The sequence below is a fragment of the Cibotium barometz genome, chromosome 8 (genome assembly GCF_041138505.1).
Source record: "Cibotium barometz isolate CiBa-2024 chromosome 8, ASM4113850v1, whole genome shotgun sequence".
NCBI classification, from domain to species: domain Eukaryota; kingdom Viridiplantae; phylum Streptophyta; class Polypodiopsida; order Cyatheales; family Cibotiaceae; genus Cibotium; species Cibotium barometz.
This window is the reverse complement of record NC_141053.1, coordinates 20,434,895-20,452,133: the sequence shown is the minus strand read 5'-3', so window position 1 is coordinate 20,452,133 and position 17,239 is coordinate 20,434,895. Positions and strand designations below refer to the sequence as shown.

General features: G+C 41.2%; 1 protein-coding gene across 1 annotated transcript in view; it reads right to left on the bottom strand.

Annotated features, from left to right (window-relative positions):
* Nucleotides 1–524: 524 nt before the first annotated feature.
* The window catches only part of LOC147636014 (uncharacterized), a 97,320-nt gene continuing 80,605 nt past the window's right edge, over nt 525–17,239 (bottom strand). Inside the window, exons 3-4 of the mRNA XM_086802058.1 lie at nt 808–932; nt 525–654 (exon numbers count right to left, since the gene is read on the bottom strand). Of these exons, the coding sequence (XP_086658184.1) occupies nt 525–654; nt 808–932 (255 nt within the window). The remainder of the gene's footprint in view (nt 655–807; nt 933–17,239) is intronic.

The window sequence follows — 17,239 nt, the reverse complement described above, 5'->3', positions numbered from 1 at the left end:
CATCACGTCTTCTATCGCACTGGTGTTACTGTCTTCTTTTTGGTGTCCCACATAAAGCCTACCACCAGACCATAGTGCTTGTTGAACTCCGTCACATTGAAGATGTAAGCTTCTTCACGACAGCTGTAGTAGGGCTCTCATTAGATATCGGGGTGCCCTGCAACGTGCACCCTATTCGACCGGCATGTCACCAATTGCACCGCTTACGCTGGTGACGTGGCTCTTTTTTAATAAACATGTGTTTAAACATTATTGTTTGCACAATATATTCAAATGTGTGTCGTTTGACGGGAACACTTGCCGTTCCAAAGCAGGGGGTAACGGGTTACGCAGAAGGTTCAAACTTTGGTTAAACAAAAATTTAAACACTATGTTTAAACATGGTGTTCAAGGGGCTAGAGGTTGGGAAACAGGGTGCCACGTGTACAGGCACCCCAGATTTAACGAAAATCCTGTAGCAGCCTTGCCACCATGAGCACTAGCCTAGGCTACCGTCGCCTCAGTCACCTATCTCAGTGGCGAGCTTACAGCCCCGCCATCTCTCCAGTGGAGCTAGGTTCTGCTGTACCCACACGCCCATACACTGCCGGCTTCACATCAGGGCTACCACTCGCCATTGTGCAGCGCCTGGCAACATCACCATCGTATACTAACCTGTAGCTTGTTGGCAACAGAGCCAGCACTTAAACGCTTCAGCCCTGCATATAATGCTTCTGTTCCGCCTCTGCAACATCAGCGTCCGTCGACAGTCACAGCTCCCGTCGATGACTGTGACTACTCTCTTTCACCTCTCCAGCGCCTACACACCTGCGCGACCTAGATGCACGCCACCTGAAGAGCTCGTCCGTGTGGCATGTGCGCACCTCTGTAGCCTCCCTCCTTCCGATCGGTGCGCTGCTGCCCATGTGCACAAACCAGACGGTTTTCAAAACCTTGTCAGAAAGGCTTCAACATTTCAAATATTTTTAATATCAAAAGCTTTTTTATGTGTATTCACATGGGAAAAAAGGGAAATAATTTTTGGGCTTCACGCGTTCTTACGCTTCATCAAATGCTTCTACCGCATTGGCATGGTCTCTTTGACACCAACATCGGCCTCATCATTTGACACAACATATTTTACTAAACACCCATTTCCATCCACGAGACTCAAGTATTGGAGTCATGGAAACTCCGTCGTAAAAGGCATCTCGTTCATTGACACTCTTTCAAGTGAGGAGGGATCCCTCTTTCTCGACGTTTTCATTTAGTTTTCTATGTTTTTTTTGTTCAGGTAGTCCACCTAAAATGTGTATTTCTTTGTTAGGTTGTGTGTGTTTCCACTATGATGCCAAACTACTCTCCGCATAGAGTAAAGGGGGGCTAGTTCTGGGAGCTGAGGGATTTCATGTGTGGTCAAGCTCCTATCAAGCCTTGCATGAGAGTTTCAACTGTTGGTACACTGTGATCTATTGTATCATGTGTACAATTGTGGGCCCAAATCATCATGAATATGAATGCTACCCACATAACACCTCGCTGACTCCGAAGGGGGTTTGTTGGGTTTCGTAGTCCACCTCGTGTCCGTCATACTTGAGTGTATCCACCTCATAGTGTGTTTACAACCTTATGTGTTATGTGAATTTGTAGGTGTGAACACCCTCCTAGGTGTGAACACTCTTTATGTGTTTAAGTGTACTATGTGTGAACAGCCTCTTAAGGCTAGATATTATATATGTGTGTATGTAAGCAGTGATATCACTGAGTGTGCCATGTGTCACTGTTATGTGTGGTTATGTGAGTCAAAAGATAAGGGTTGCAACCTATAAAAATGTGCATGTACTTGATATTATATATGTGTGTATGTAAGCAGTGATATCACTGAGTGTGCCATGTGTCACTGTTATGTGTGGTTATGTGAGTCAAAAGATAAGGGTTGCAACCTATAAAAATGTGCATGTACTTGATCACTAACATTTCCATCACATCTTATTACACTTGAGAAGTGGTAGGGTATATTGATGATTTCACTTGTGAACTAGTACGGATGAGGACAATTGTTGATTCCTCAACCACCACTGAATGTTGCACATATTGCTTACTTCCATCTCACTTGATAATCTCCTTTGTTTGTGCTTGAAGGTTGTATAATGACATATACCTAGAAGTGTGCGATTCACACAATTAGTAATCACATATTACCCAATCTTGTGTAGACAATTAGCAACAACCGGTGTACTTTGAAATCAATACAATCACATCATAGAGTCATGCAACAATCTCTCTCTATCGTTTTTGAGTTCTCTCTCTCTCTCTCTCTCTCTCTCTCTCTCTCTCTCTCTCTCTCATTGCTTGCACATAATAGCCATGACCTTCTTTGAACCTCTATAGCTCTCATCTGTGCTACCCCTTATACATAATTAACTTTGGTAAAAACACAACATAGTTGCATAATGGAGGAAGCTCTAGTGCTTGAGCTTATCACTGTTGTTAGGTCCTATACAAAGCCTAAAATGGAAGCTATGAATTAGTGGCTGGTATTATATATATGCTCTTAAGAATATGTAAAAAAGTATAATCTTTATACATAAGACCATATACTCTTATCATAAGTAATATGCCATACACATAACATTACCATAAAGCAACATTCTCATGGGTAATTTTATAAGCTTTAATGAATTTCTATATATGCCTTTTTTTATATATTTACACTTGCTTGCACCCAAAAATGCATCTATACAATTGCCTCCAAGTTTTTTTTACATGATGGTCTCCAACTTTGCTCCATCTACATGATGGCATCTAATTCTACTCTATCTACATGCATAATGGCCTCCAGCTCTAATACTCCATTGCTCAACCCTCAAGGTCTCTTAAACCAACTTCTTAACCTCCATTATAGACATGTATATCTATATGTTTTCTTACACTTAGCCATAAGACTAGGCTACTCATGGCCATGCTTGTTGCTCCTAGCTACTCCTCACTTCTTCTCTACACAATTACGTATCATTATTTCGTGTACATATTTTTGTGAGATGTTCACCAAAATGAACATTCACCTTGCATGAGGAGAGAAAAAGCGAAGAGAAGATGCAAGGGTTGATTCAGGGGCATGCAGCAACTAGCCAACCCTACGAGGGTTAACTCCTCGATGAGAAGCCGCTAGGGGTTCACTCCACCACCACTTGTGTCACTCAAGTGGAGCTTTCATGTGCTAGGTAGAGAGCAAAGAGGGAAGGAGCTATGTAAAACTCAACCACTACCTCAATACCTTCACGTGTGCATGGAGAGAGAGAGAGAGAGAGAGAGAGAGAGATGGAGAGCATCACCTACAAGCACACATGCATAATCAAGCAAGCAAGCATTCATAGCAAACAAGCTCAACACAACCATCACCACACAAGAGAGAAAGAGAGAAGAAGATGACTCAAATGTGATAATGGGATTGTATATCCTTCCATATTTCTTCAAATCACTTATATACAAGACCTCACTTTTTTACAATAGCTAGTAAGGTGATGATGAGGTTAAAGAAACGGGTGTAGAGGGAGTAGGTGCGGGAGAAATCATACAGTGATTTGGGGTATTGGGGGGAGCGATGGAAAGCTTTGTAGCTTGTCTAGAAGACTGTCTCCATCATGTCTTTGAAGGTTTGGAGTTGCCAAGCTAGCATCCACTGAATGTGCTCGTAATATCCAAAGAGTTGCTTAAGGGTGGGTCATTGTTGATGTAGAATGCAAGGCCTTGGTCACCTTCGTCATAGTGATGCCATGTTGGAATCACGGCATAGTAAGGTGATGATGAGGTTAAAGAAGCGGCAATGATGGCCGACTTGGGCAGCACTAGCTTGTATTTGCAATTGAAGGCTGTCATCCGGGCGATCATGATTTCTTTTGTGTAAGGGCGACCGGAAGGGGGGGAACTAAACCATGGGAAGTTGAATTGTAGCTTTGGATTCTTTTGATGTTCTTGGCAAAATAGGTCCCATGCCCATTGTTGGAAGATGGGTAAGTAGGCTAGGTTGGTGCGGATATGCCGTGGGGCTTTGCAATACTCTAGCCAGACATGGGGTTTCAAAAATAAGGGGCATCGCCAGACAGGTTGTTTGCCCATGAGAGCAAAAGTGATTGGCCTTGTGTCAGGGTAAGGTTGCATGTATCCCCCTTGTTTCCCATGTGTAAGACCTTAAAAAATGGCATGTGCACATGCACTTACCCATTATGCATGAACATGTGCATGGATGCATCTATGTATGTGTGTGCACATGTGCGTGCATGCATATGCTATGTACATGTGTATTCTATGTGCATGTGTGTGCATGCACATGCTATGTACATGTGTATTCTATGTGCATGTGCATGCTCTATATATGTGTTTATTTTATGTGCATGTTCTATATATGTGTTTGTGTTCTATATGTGTGTGTTTTTTATGTGCATGTGTCATAGATAAACATAGGTGTAGAGTGCTTTACACTATCAACAATCAACCCGTCTTAGAGGAAGGTCCAGGTCACTCGTTGTTTCTTTGATTTTAACTCCCCTATTCTTGATCCCACCCCACCCCACTCCCTCTCCCACTTAGTTTCCTTCTTTATTAGTTTTACCCCCGCTTGCCCGTTTCTTTTTCTTTACCCCCCCAAAAAACGGTCCCTCCCCCCCTTAATTTTTAATAAGTTGTATTTATTTTTAGTTAACTTTTTTTGATATTCTCTTTATCATTGAATTAGAAAAACTCTAAATTCGCCCATCTACCCACTTAAACTTAAACCCCCCTTGCCCCTACGGAATAGCCCCAATTGATCAAAACCTGCCAAGTATCCCCTAGCCCTGCCCAAAGCTAAACTCGATCCAACCACCCTCGTGCACACTAGCCTTGCCTGCTCGTGAAACTCGTCATCATCTGTAGCAAAATTTCCATGGTCAACCTTGTCTATTGACATGTCAATTTCACCCCAGCCTTACATACATGAACCTTGCCTCCCACCTACCCTTAGCATTACCTCCCAGGGTCTTAAAGACCCTTGTCGGATGGCATCAATGGATGTCATTGATCAAAATTGCAAGGCCTTTTTTTAGGCCGTCGGATAAAGTAAACTAGGGGTGAAAAATATAAAATATAATGGCTTGAAACCATATGGTTTTGTTGCTTGAAGGTATAGTGTAGTGGTAAGATGTTTCTAATGGTGATCCAAGATCCCGAGTTCAAATCCACTTTTCCACATAACATCTTGCTCCAAATTTTTCTAAGTCCCAAACCCAAAGTCACCCTCATCCCACGAAGTAAACTAGGAAGTGCTGAGTAAACTAGGAAGTAAACTATGCCCGCTTAGTAAAGTTAAAAGTAAACTAGGAAGTAAACTATGAAGAAGAATTTTTTGTAGTTTTTTGTAGTTTACTTTACTCGCTCTAGTTTACTTGCCCTAGTTTACTTTATCTAACGGCCAAAAAAAGGCGTCGCGATTTTTGATCAATGCTATCCATTGATGCCATCTGACAAGGGCCTTTAAGACCCCACGGGAGATAGCGCTGAGGCCCACCTACCCTTGCCCTTACCGTAAGCTCATGCCTCGCCTCAAGTAGATCTGCTACATCTGCTAGCATGATGCCCCTTACTCACATTCAACATTCTTTCTTGGTCTTAGCCTTTGCTTACTTTACAACCATGCCACGTAGCTAAATAATTAGAGCTAGCTAGCATCGACTTGTAGATGTAGTAGCTAAATAATTAGAGCTAGCATCGACTCGTAGACGTAGTAGCAAAGCAAAGGTGCCAATAAGCTAGGCACAAAGCACATAACACATCATTGTAAAGGTAAAAAGTGTATAGAAACAAAAGAAAGAAGGCCTAAAAGATAATGAGATCACAACAACTTGTAGGCGTTTCAACACAAAAAGGGGCAGTGTGCCCTCCCAAAGCCAGCGCATGCACTAGCTTCTAGAGGGCATAGTAGCAAAACAAAAGCTCCAGTAAGCTAGGCACATAGCACATCACACATCAGCGCAAAGGTAAAAAGTGTGCAACAAGAAAAGATCAAGAAAAGGAAGAAGGCCTAAAAGATAATGAGATCGCCAATGGCTTGTATGCATTTCAACACAAAAAAGGGGCAATGTGCCCTCCCAAAGCCAACACATGAAGGGTACATTTTCCCCCCTTTTTTTTAAATGGGCCTCATCATCTATGTGTGCCTCACATGAGATGAGAAGACCTCATGATTAGCGAACCCCATTAAACCCATATATATATATATATGTGTGTGTGTGTGTCTGTGTTTGTGCGTTGTCGTGCCATGGCACGTCTATGGTGTGAAACCATGCATGTGAGGCCATCAAATGCAAATCCAGATGCATGGGATTAAGTGCCACACTGTACATGATATTCCGAGGGCCAGTAGAAGTCCCTGTGCCTGTGTACATATGGTGTGCGTGGTTTATGAATAAGCTTTGCTCTGAATGCCCTGGCAAATGTACAGAGTGGGTGGTTTTATGTTTTTTTACGAGTTGATGGTGATGCCTGCATGTGAAAGTGTGCCGGAAACTCCGAATGTGATGATGGTTGGTCAATATGGGGCTGGTTTTGGATGCAGAGATGGCACTCCATTTTTAGCAAGCGTGTGGCAATGATCGACAGTGCATGGCTCCGATGGAATTGATGTGTTTGGTAAGTTGATGCTGCTGACTATGAGCTGTGGGCACTTCTTACATCTGTTCTGGAAGAAAGTCGTGGATGCCGCACTTGAACTTGAAACAAGGTGATGTAGAGGGCATTAGTGGCCATTATTGAGCTTTAAAAATAAATAAAATATGATACAGGTGGCCAATAATTAGAAGAGATATGTGGAGGTCTTATTTGTTTGCCAGCAGAGGTTCCAGAAAGGTGGCGAAGGCGTGGAAGGTGGGTGAGCTAGTGGAAAAGGAAGAATTAGCCATCTAGAGGGGCCTCGGGTTCGGCAAACAGGAGAAGTAGTGAAGGTAGTGTTGTCGCCTCGTAAGCTGGAGGTCGCTGGCTGGAGACTTGTACAAAAAGGCACCCGGGTGATCGTGCGAAGGGAGTGTGCAGGCGAAGAGGAGCTCACGACTGGAGCCGCCTTGTGTGAGTGAAGCGCCGGGGGGGGGGGGGGGAGCGAAGAGCAGCAGTAGCTGAAGGCACTGGGAGCCGCCTGTGCGAGTGTGGAGTCGGGGTGTAGATGAGCGAGGGAGATCGCTTGCAAAGGTCTTAATGTCATAATGTTATATGTTTCCTTGGGTTTTGGAAATCATGTGATGATGTATATATGCCATATGCCATCTTTTGCTTTGTGAGTTGTTGGAATCTGAAAGCAGGTTTTCATGAGATCAAGAGTCATCTTGAAATGGTGATGTTGACATTATGTTAAACATGTGATGTGAATGGTCACATGTATATGGGAATCTTTTGAAGATTGTGCTATGCCTACATGTATGAGGCACTTGGATAAAGGGTCAGGAGATCTATGCTTGAAGCGGGTCATGCTCTTGACTCGTAATGTATATGCATTCATCAAGCTGAATTTGGGGTTGCTTTGAAGTGAATTGGCACATGCACATGTCGACCAAAATTGAGATGTCATAACCCCCTTGAAGAGTTATATATTCTGTTTCCTTGCTGGGATTTGAAGCTACTCTCACAGCCAGAAGTCTCACGAGCGACAGCTTTGGTGAACCCGACGTGAAACTGCTGGGGTGAGAGTTAGTGGTGAAATACACAGTGCAAGCTATGGCTGAGAATCCTGAGGGACAGGGGGTTCGTTTTGACCCTGGGGTTATGCAAATGTTTCAGATGTTTACTATGTATATGCAACAGCAGCAAGTGGCTGAGAGGGGGCAAATTTTTCCGACTAAAGCACTGTAGTCAATTGTGAAAAAGGTGGATCAATTTGATGGTAAAGACATCACAAAGTACCTACGCAATTACACAAAGGAAAAGGAGCTAAACAGGGTGACTGAGGAGGATATGGTTCGAAACTTTGAGCTAGTATGTGTTCCCGAAATAAGAGAGCGCATAAGAGGATTACAGGCAGCACATGGTGGCAGAAATTGGGAGGAGTTCAAGCTTGCTTTGAAGGATGATTATTTCATGGAGGATTCCGAGCGGGTGACCAAGCGAACTTTCTTGGAGTGGGTTACAAAACCCAAAATTGGAATTTCTGCCACAGAGTTGCTAAGAGAGTTTGAGAAGCGCTATGCCCAGCTGTCAAAGATTGAGCGCACAACCTTAGACAGGGAAAAAACAGAGCTCTTCTTACAAGCAGCTGGGAAAGATCTCCAAGAAAAACTAGAAATTCTCCTTGAGGATAAGGATATAGAGCAGGGGCTAAAGAATGATTGGAATGATGTCGAGGATGCGGTCACCATGCTAGCAAAGCGGCAGCGAAGGAGGGATAAAATGGTAATGAGCTTGGCAACTCCTATAACTGTTTCCCCTGAGAATCTACCAAAACCTGCTGCTGCAATCCCAAAGGTAGAAGGGCCGATGGATGAGCTTATTAAGGGCATACGAGACCTAAAATTGAAGGTGTCCAAGATTGAGGAAAAAGGGCTACCATTAGGGCAGGCTTCTATGCAAAAGCCTCAAAGCAAGGAAGGGTTTACATTCAGATGTATATGGTGTGATGACCCAGAACATGCAAAAAAAGACTGTGCCAGCTATAAGGAAGCTCTCAGAAACCAACTTGTATTTTTCAAAGATGGAAAAATCCACCTTACAGAGACTAGTCTTTCGTTAAACACAAACTTTGGAAAAGGAGGGATGAAAAAACTGGTTGAAGATATGGCTGCCAGCCATGCCATCTCTATGGTTGAGGCAGCAACCTATGGGTAAAAGGCCAGCCAATCAAAGTAGGAATCTGAAAAGGATGAAGACTATGAGAATGAAGATTTTTGGCCATCAACAATGGAGCTAATTGCGTCAAAGAAGGTGTCTAAGCAGGCTTTGCATGAGGCAGGAGACTGTATACGTCTTGAGACTGGCTGGGAAGAACCTGTGGATTCTTTATCTGTTCATGCCTACATTGCAAAATGCCAGAATAATGAGGCACAAATAAAGGAAAAGCGTAAGAGGGAAAATGAGGAAGGAGGGTGATCAAAAAGGGTCACTCGTGTGGTAGTGGAAAGAAGGACCCTAGGCCATCACATGTGCCTCCGCCACATAACCAGCCTCCACAGGAAGTATCAATGGAAGAAGCGCCAGCAAAGATGAAGCATGATAAGGAGAAGGGTAAAGGGAAAAGTCCGCTCTACAAGCTCCAATCTGATATTGAAGCCGCAATGGATCTCAAAAAGGTGCTAGAAGAAAGGATTCTAAACAGTAGGGTGGAATTTACACTAGGGGAAGTCTTGGGGATTGCAAAGAAAGAATTCCATGAGATAATTGATATTATACGAAGGAAAAGGCAGTCCATAATTGAATCTATTCCATCATAGGGGGAGACAAGCACTTCCAAGACTCATGGAGTACAGGTACAGCAAAAGGAAGAGAGAGAGAATGTGGTGGAATGCAGTCACTCTACTGGAGGGGCACGACAAGTGCGCTTTGTGGATGAGGGTGATGAAAAAGAAGTTCTTGCAAAAAGTCATTACTCTAGGAACCATTGGGAAAGGGCCACCACAGAAACCCTTGTCAAGATAGGAGACTTGGAAGAGCCGTATGTTGCCTTAATCGATCATGGGTCTGAAATAAATCTTATGGCTAAAAACCTCTACAACAAATGTAAGTGGCCAATGGATGTAGATCATGGGTGGATGATTAAGGCGGCTAATAACTCATCTGGAGAGCTCTATGCAGCCTGTCCAAATGTAAGGATAACTATAGGGGATGTGAAAGATGATCAGAACTTCTTTGTCCAGGAGATGTCATCGTATCCCCTCATCCTTGGGCAACCCTATATTACAGCTGTGAGGATGGAGACAAAAGTCTTAGATGATGGCTCAGCATATGCAAGAATAAGGAGTAAAGATGGCAAGAAAGCTGTTCAGTTCTTGACAGTTTGCATTAACCACCATGAAAGGAACCGTGAGTCTCTTCGAGAACAGTCACTCCCAAAGATAAACAGAGAATTCATGAACTACAAGGAGATGAGGGATTTTGGCCAGGTGCCATTGTAAAGCGGGATCGCAATGGTACAAGGGGCAATGAGTTCTCGCAGGACTCAATCAATGTAAATAACTTTTCAGCAAACTTTCAGAGATTCTCTAGCTATTGTCAATAGTCTTCGTAAAAAGTAAGGATTTGAAGCGTGGTATGCGTCGATATGTACAAAATGTACAAAAAAGTCTTGAGCAGTGTGGTCTTTTGGAGAAAAATGAGTTTATTTCAGGTGTGCTTGACGAGGTGTCATTTGTGGATACTATGGGTGAGCTTTTTGCCATGGAATGTGCATGCTTACAGGGTGGGAATGAGATGGTAAAAGTGTCATCTGTGGGGATGTATGATATAATCCGGGAATTTAAGGGAATGGAATGTAAAAACATGTATTGTGAGATGAATGCTCGTGTTGATACAAAGTATAAAACAGTTGCAAAGAAGGTGAAACCAGTTGCCTTGCCCCTGCTGTGCCACCAGAAAGCAAGGAGAAGATAGATGAAGCCTCTATGCAACCGAATCTCAGAGATCCGAAGAAAATTGGGCATAAGTTTACACAAGAAACCCTAAAAGAGCTGAAGATCAGTGACAAGGATTTCTTGCTACCATTTGAAAAGGAATGCTTTGAGGAGATGCTTGTAAAACATGGGAAGGCCTTTGCTTTTCAGCCGCATGTTGATCCAAGCGTGATAGCGCGGCGCCAATGGTGATCTTCACTGTTCCACATGTGCCCTGGAACCTGCGGCGGCCGATTCCAGTACCAAAAGCTCTCTTGCCAAAGCTGATGGAATTACTAAAAGAAAAGATCAGGATGGGAATTTTGGAGCCATCATGCGCTCCATACTCCAACAGATGGTTTACCGTGCCAAAGAAAAATGGAGCATTGTGCTTCATTCAAGACATGCAACCTGTAAACAAGGTCACAATCAGGAATGTGGGAGCAGGTCCGATTGTGGACGAGTTTGCAGAAGCATTTGCAGGGAAAGCTATATACTCTATGGGTGATCTGTATTCGGGATATTATCAGTTCCAGCTGGATATACAAAGCAGGGACATGACCACAATGAAAACTCCTTTGGGTTTGGTAAGGATGTGCACCTTACCACAGGGAGCCACCAACTCAGTGGTGCATATGATGAATGGAATGAATAAAGTCTTATGAGACTTCATACCACAAATAACTATGCCTTTTCTGGATGATGTGCCCATAAAAGGTGGTGATGAAAAAGATAAAGATGGGGATTTGGATTCGAAAGGGTGCCGCAAGTTTGTGGCAAATCATATAAAAGGATTTGGATTCGAAAGGGTGCCGCAAGTTTATGGCAAATCATATAAAAGATTGTGGTAAAATTCTATCCAGGCTCTTGAAGAGGTGAATCTTACTTGTCTGGATTGAAATCAGTGTTTGGGGTTGGTGAAGTACTAATCGTGGGGCATCTTTGTAGTACTAATGGGCGCAGACCTTGTCCAGCCAAGATAGATGCGATACAAAGAATGAAAGAGATATGCATTAATGTTACAGAGGTGAGGAGATTTCTTGGTGCATGTGTCTTTTATGTTATATGGATCCCACATTATGCACATGTAGCAGATCCTCTCTACCAACTTTTGAGAAAAAATCAGAGATTTTTATGGAGTGCTGCACATATTAAAGCTATGCGGAAGCTGAAATGTCTACTCCAATCATCACCTACTCTAAGGAAGGTAGATTATGAGTGTGGAAGGCCAGTGATTGTAACAGTTGATACTAGTCCTACTGGGATAGGATGGGCAGTAGGGCAAGATGATGAGGATGATCACAGGTATGTAATCAGGTTCGGAGCAAAGGTACTGAGCATTTGCCCCAGCAAAATTATCTGCAGATCAAGAGGGAGATATTGGGAGTAGTCACTGCTCTAAAATGTGAAAAAGAATATCTTATTGGAGCATCCGTGCTTGTGGAAACTGACTGCTTGCCACTCCTTGGGATGATTGCAAGCTGTACCACTCCTCCAGATATCTCTATGCTCAGGTGGATTGCCTATATCTGTGTGGTCATTAATGAAAGTCACATAATACCTGCAGCCTCCCATAGATATGGTCTTCGTAGGACCCCATACATCTGAATGCACAACATCTAGTGCATTTCTGCTCACATATCTGTTACGTGGAAACACATGCTTTGTTTGCTTCCCAAATTGGCATGCTTCACATATTTTTTGCATACCTTCCACTTTAAATTTTGGCAGCCCTATCATAATTCCTTTTGTCTGCATAGACTTCAATCTCTGCACATTTACATGTCCAATCCTTTTATGCCAAATGTCTGTGTCTGCAACAATTCCTGAACCATTTGCAAACATCGCAGCACTCATTTCAGGCATGTCTACATTCAACGTAAACATTCTGCCCACTCTGTTGCCTTTTGCAACCAACCTGCACTTGTCTTTGAAATCTTCAACATAACACCCATCAGGGTTAAACCGAACCTGCAAACCCTGCTCAATCATCTGGCCAACTGAAACCAGATTCTTTGTTATGTTTGGTACATGAAGTACATCTGCAAGGTACTTCACTTTGCCATCCTGCATAGATAATGGCACATCTCCAACGTGGGCAATTGGATGAGCAGTGTCATCCCCTGTTTCCACAAAACCTAGTCTTTTCGGGTTTTTCATCTCCTTGAACCACTCCCCATGACTCGTCATGTGGTTCGAAGCGCCTGAATCCACATACCATACATTATCTTTTTGTGCTGCATCAACATTTTCAGACATGGCATTCACGACATGCTGCATAACAAACAACCTTTCATTATCCTCATTATTTCTGCTTGAGGATGCATAGTTGTTTTGCTGCACTTTCCCGTTTTGCATGTCAGCCTGCTTCTTATAACATTCTGCCTGCACATGTCCAGGCTTACCACAGTAATAACATTCACGTGCATCATTATATTGCCTTTGCCAATTTCCACGGCCTCTTTGACTCCCCCTGCCTCTGAATTTGCCTCTTCCACCTGCGTGTTGTTGTTGTTGTTGTTGATTCTGGGACTGTTGTTGTTGCTGCTGCTGCTGCTGGCCATAATTCTGATTACCTGTTTGGCCACCTCCTTGACCGCGTCCATGGCCTCCTCTACCTCGTCCTCTTCCTGAACTCGTGTAGAAGGCCTGTTGCTCTGAACTGTTTTTGCTTTGTGAAGACTGTTGGTCTTCACCCAAGCTCTTCTCTTCGATAATCAGCATAGACACCAAATCTGTAAAGTTGGGAATGTTTTCCCGAGTCTGAATGGACGTCTTGAACGCCTTGTATTGTGGCCCGAGACCACGTAGACTTCCCGAGTCTGAATGGACGTCTTGAACGCCTTGTATTGTGGCCCGAGACCACGTAGACAGACTTCCACCTTGTCATCATCATCTACTGACACACCAATAGATGCAAGGGATTCCACAATACCCTTTATCTTCAGCGCATAGTCATTCACAGACATGCTCTTTTTCTCCACAGTATGAAGTTCATTCTTCAACTGTATCTTACGTGCCTTGGTATTTGTTTCATAGAGCTTTACCAAGGTGTCCCACGCCTCCTTGGGGGACTTGGCATCCTGAATGTGCCCAATCATGGTGTCCTGTATACTCAATACATAACCTTCCTGGCTCCTTGGTTCCAGTCTTTAAACTCTTTCACATCTGCAACAGTCAGATTTATATCCGGTATCTCCGGTGCCTCTTCATGCTCACCTTCTATGTAGTCCCAATAGCCTTTTCCCATCAAGAAATTCGTCAACCTGAACCTCCAAGCATGGAAGTTATTCTTATCCAGCTTCTCAGCCACAATTTGTGTTATGCCATCATTAGACATCTTGCCAAACACACAATTTTACCAGAAACTGCACTCTGGTTTTTCTTGCACAAATACTGTATTTTCTACAACGGTACTGTAGTACTCTCAAATGTCACAACCAGTGACTTCAATGTGCATACATACACCCAATGGCAACTGTAGACCTCTTTGCAGCACCCACAGTGTCTGCACAGTCAATCTGTCTTCCTGCAGTTCTTAAAATAGGGTTTTGCAGAGAATCAATGACTTACCCGCTGGCAGTGCTCGAAATCGCCTGCTTTTTGAAAAACGGAGGTCCAGACGCGCCCGAAACGCGTTTTCGGCCCGAAAATCGAAGTCCGATAGGACTATATAGTTGCCCTATAGCTTTACTCCCGCGAAGAAAGCTCCTCAATCAGAGACCGTTTGCCGGTGCCTCCCGTAGAGCTCCCGACAAGGGTGTAGTCACCAACACAATAGGGAAGAGTAGTTGAAGCTCTTACCCTCGTACCGCTTCCTGTGGTTCTCTTGCTTGCAGCTCAGCCCTTAGCACAAACCAGGCTCTGATACCATGAAAAGATACAGGGGGGAAGAGAGCTTGAGCTCTTGCAAGCACACACACACACACTCACAAAACCCTAATAGAGAACACACAAGGTGAGAGGCTGAAAATCTTCTTCTTCTCTACTCAACACTCAACACACCATATACAAGATAAGAGTACTCATAATATGAAAGGTACTCAACCAATACATACACGGGTTCTCTATAGTGTGAACTCGACTAAATGAGCTGGCGCTATAACTATGCCAGTCTCTAGAATGGCTGTCACACAGCCTGTCATCCCACTGGCCGCATATCATCCAAGATCTCACCAACCATGCCAGTGGTGTAAGTGTGGGGCCTATCCCCCAAGCGGGTCATCAGTGTCCACCGCCTCACTAGATGAGCTCGATATCTCAACAATATATATGAGGAGATCATAGAACAAAGAGATGATATCCAAGTGGAGAGGGTCGCTTTAATGGCCGCTTGTTGTAGGTGTCTCAACACAAAAAAGGAAAATTTCAGTAAACACAAAAGGACATACGAGCTAGAAAATGCATCCATTAGATCTCAATTATCATAGTTGCTAAATTGCTTAAAGGATGACCACATGTGAAGTTTTTATATACATATATATGTAAGTTCTATATATACATATATATATATATGTAAGTTTTATATATAAATACATATGTAAGTTATATATATATATACATATGTAAGTTTTATATATTCATATTTATGTCAGCTTATATATATATATGTATATATGAACGTTTTGTATGTACATATGTAATCTGATGTATATGTATATGTATGTATATATATATATATATATATATATATATATATATATATAAGATCTTATTTCTACCTATTTTAGCTTAGAGAAAGAAAATATTCTAGAGAGAGGTTATTCAGATTTTATATATTTTTGGATGGAATAATATCTCTTCTTATTAAAATAAAATTTCCAATACAGAAGTTCAAAAAGATTTTCAGAAGGTGCATTAGAAATAAATTATAATCTGTTCAAAATTCCTTATCCTAAGGGTCTAGATTTTTTAAAAATTTTAAATTAACGTTCTAAGGGGCCAATCAAATTCATCCAAATGTATGGAGGAGATAAATTGAAGAAATAAAGAAATCCCCTCCCAAAAATGAGTAAATACTCACATAAGATGAAGAGTGGACTAAGGACCAAAGGAAATACTAAAAAAATGAATTTTTGACACCTCAAGAGCGGGGATTCCCCCTCATGAAGGAGGCACCGATTTCCCATGTGTGGTGGAGTTTTAAATTCTCAAATATTGAGATATTTCCTCTCTCCTCTCTCCTTATTCAAGTCTAGTTCCAAAAAGTAAGCTAAACTGACCCAAAAATGGTCAAAAATGGACCAAACTGATTTGGAAAAGTCTAGAATCAGTTTGCTTGGTTAGAAGCTCACTTTTTCCTATAAATAGAAGCCATCCCCTTTGTAGAAGCTTAATAGTGTTTTATACACTGTTACTCAACTCCACCCCAGAGCCAAAGACAGTGAATTTATTGATAATTCATTAGTTTTTGACCTTTCCCTCTTCAAAAGAATTGGTTGCCACTCTTGTTGCAAACAAGAGTAGACCATCAAGCCAAAGGAAAGCTCACAGAAATTCAAGTAAGCTAGAAATCCTACTTTTTCTTTTTAATGGTTTTCTAATTTTTATTTTCTTTAAAATGAAAAAAATGATGTTATGTCTTGTTGGAAAGGCTTTTCCCCTCTCTTCATTCTTAAATTTAGCCTTTCTTTATCCTAGATAAGTAATCAAATTGTTAGAATTAAACTTTTCATACTGTTTCTCTTTTAAAAATGAAATTTGATTAGTTTAGAATGCTTTAAACAAATTTCTTTATCCTAGCCTTTCTTTATCCTAGATAAGTAATCAAATTGTTAGAATTAAACTTTTCATACTGTTTCTCTTTTAAAAATGAAATTTGATTAGTTTAGAATGCTTTAAACAATTTGGAATAATTTTTGAGTAACTTGAGGGTAGAAAAAATTAAAAAATAGTCAGCCATACAAAGGAGGTTATGGTAAAATTTTCTTAAATTTTGTGAAATAAGTTTTATCTTTTATTATTTAAAAAGAGTAATCCTTCTAAATGTGTTATTTTCATTCTAGGCATAGAAAAATGCATAGTAGAAATATTTTTATTTTAAAAGTGTTATTTCTATTAAAATTTAAACTCTATGCATAGAAAGATGCATATTGGTTATTTTTTTATTATAAAAGAGTGATTTTCATTAGATTTAAATTCTATGCATAGAAAGATGTATATTGGTTATTTTTTTATTATAGAAGAGTGATTTTCATTAGATTTAAATTCTATGCATAGAAACATGCATATTGGTTATTTTTTTTAATTATAAAAGAGTGATTTTTATTAGATTTAAATTCTATGCATAGAAAGATGCATATTGAATATTTTTTTTAATTATAAAAGTGTGATTTTCATTAGAATTAAATTCTATGCATAGAAAGATGCATATTGAAAATAATTTTTTTATTATAAAAGTGTTACTTAATTGATTCTTATGCATAAAATGATGCATAAAAGATTTTTTTTAAATTATAAAAGTGTTACTTTCACCAATATTGATTCTTATGCATAAAATTATGCATAACAGAATTTTTCTTATTATAAAAGTGTTACTTTCACCAATATTGATTCTTATGCATACAAGAATTTTTTTATTATTATAAAAGTGTTACTTTCACCAATATTGATTCTTATGCATAAAATGATGCATAAAAGAATTTTTCTTATTATAAAAG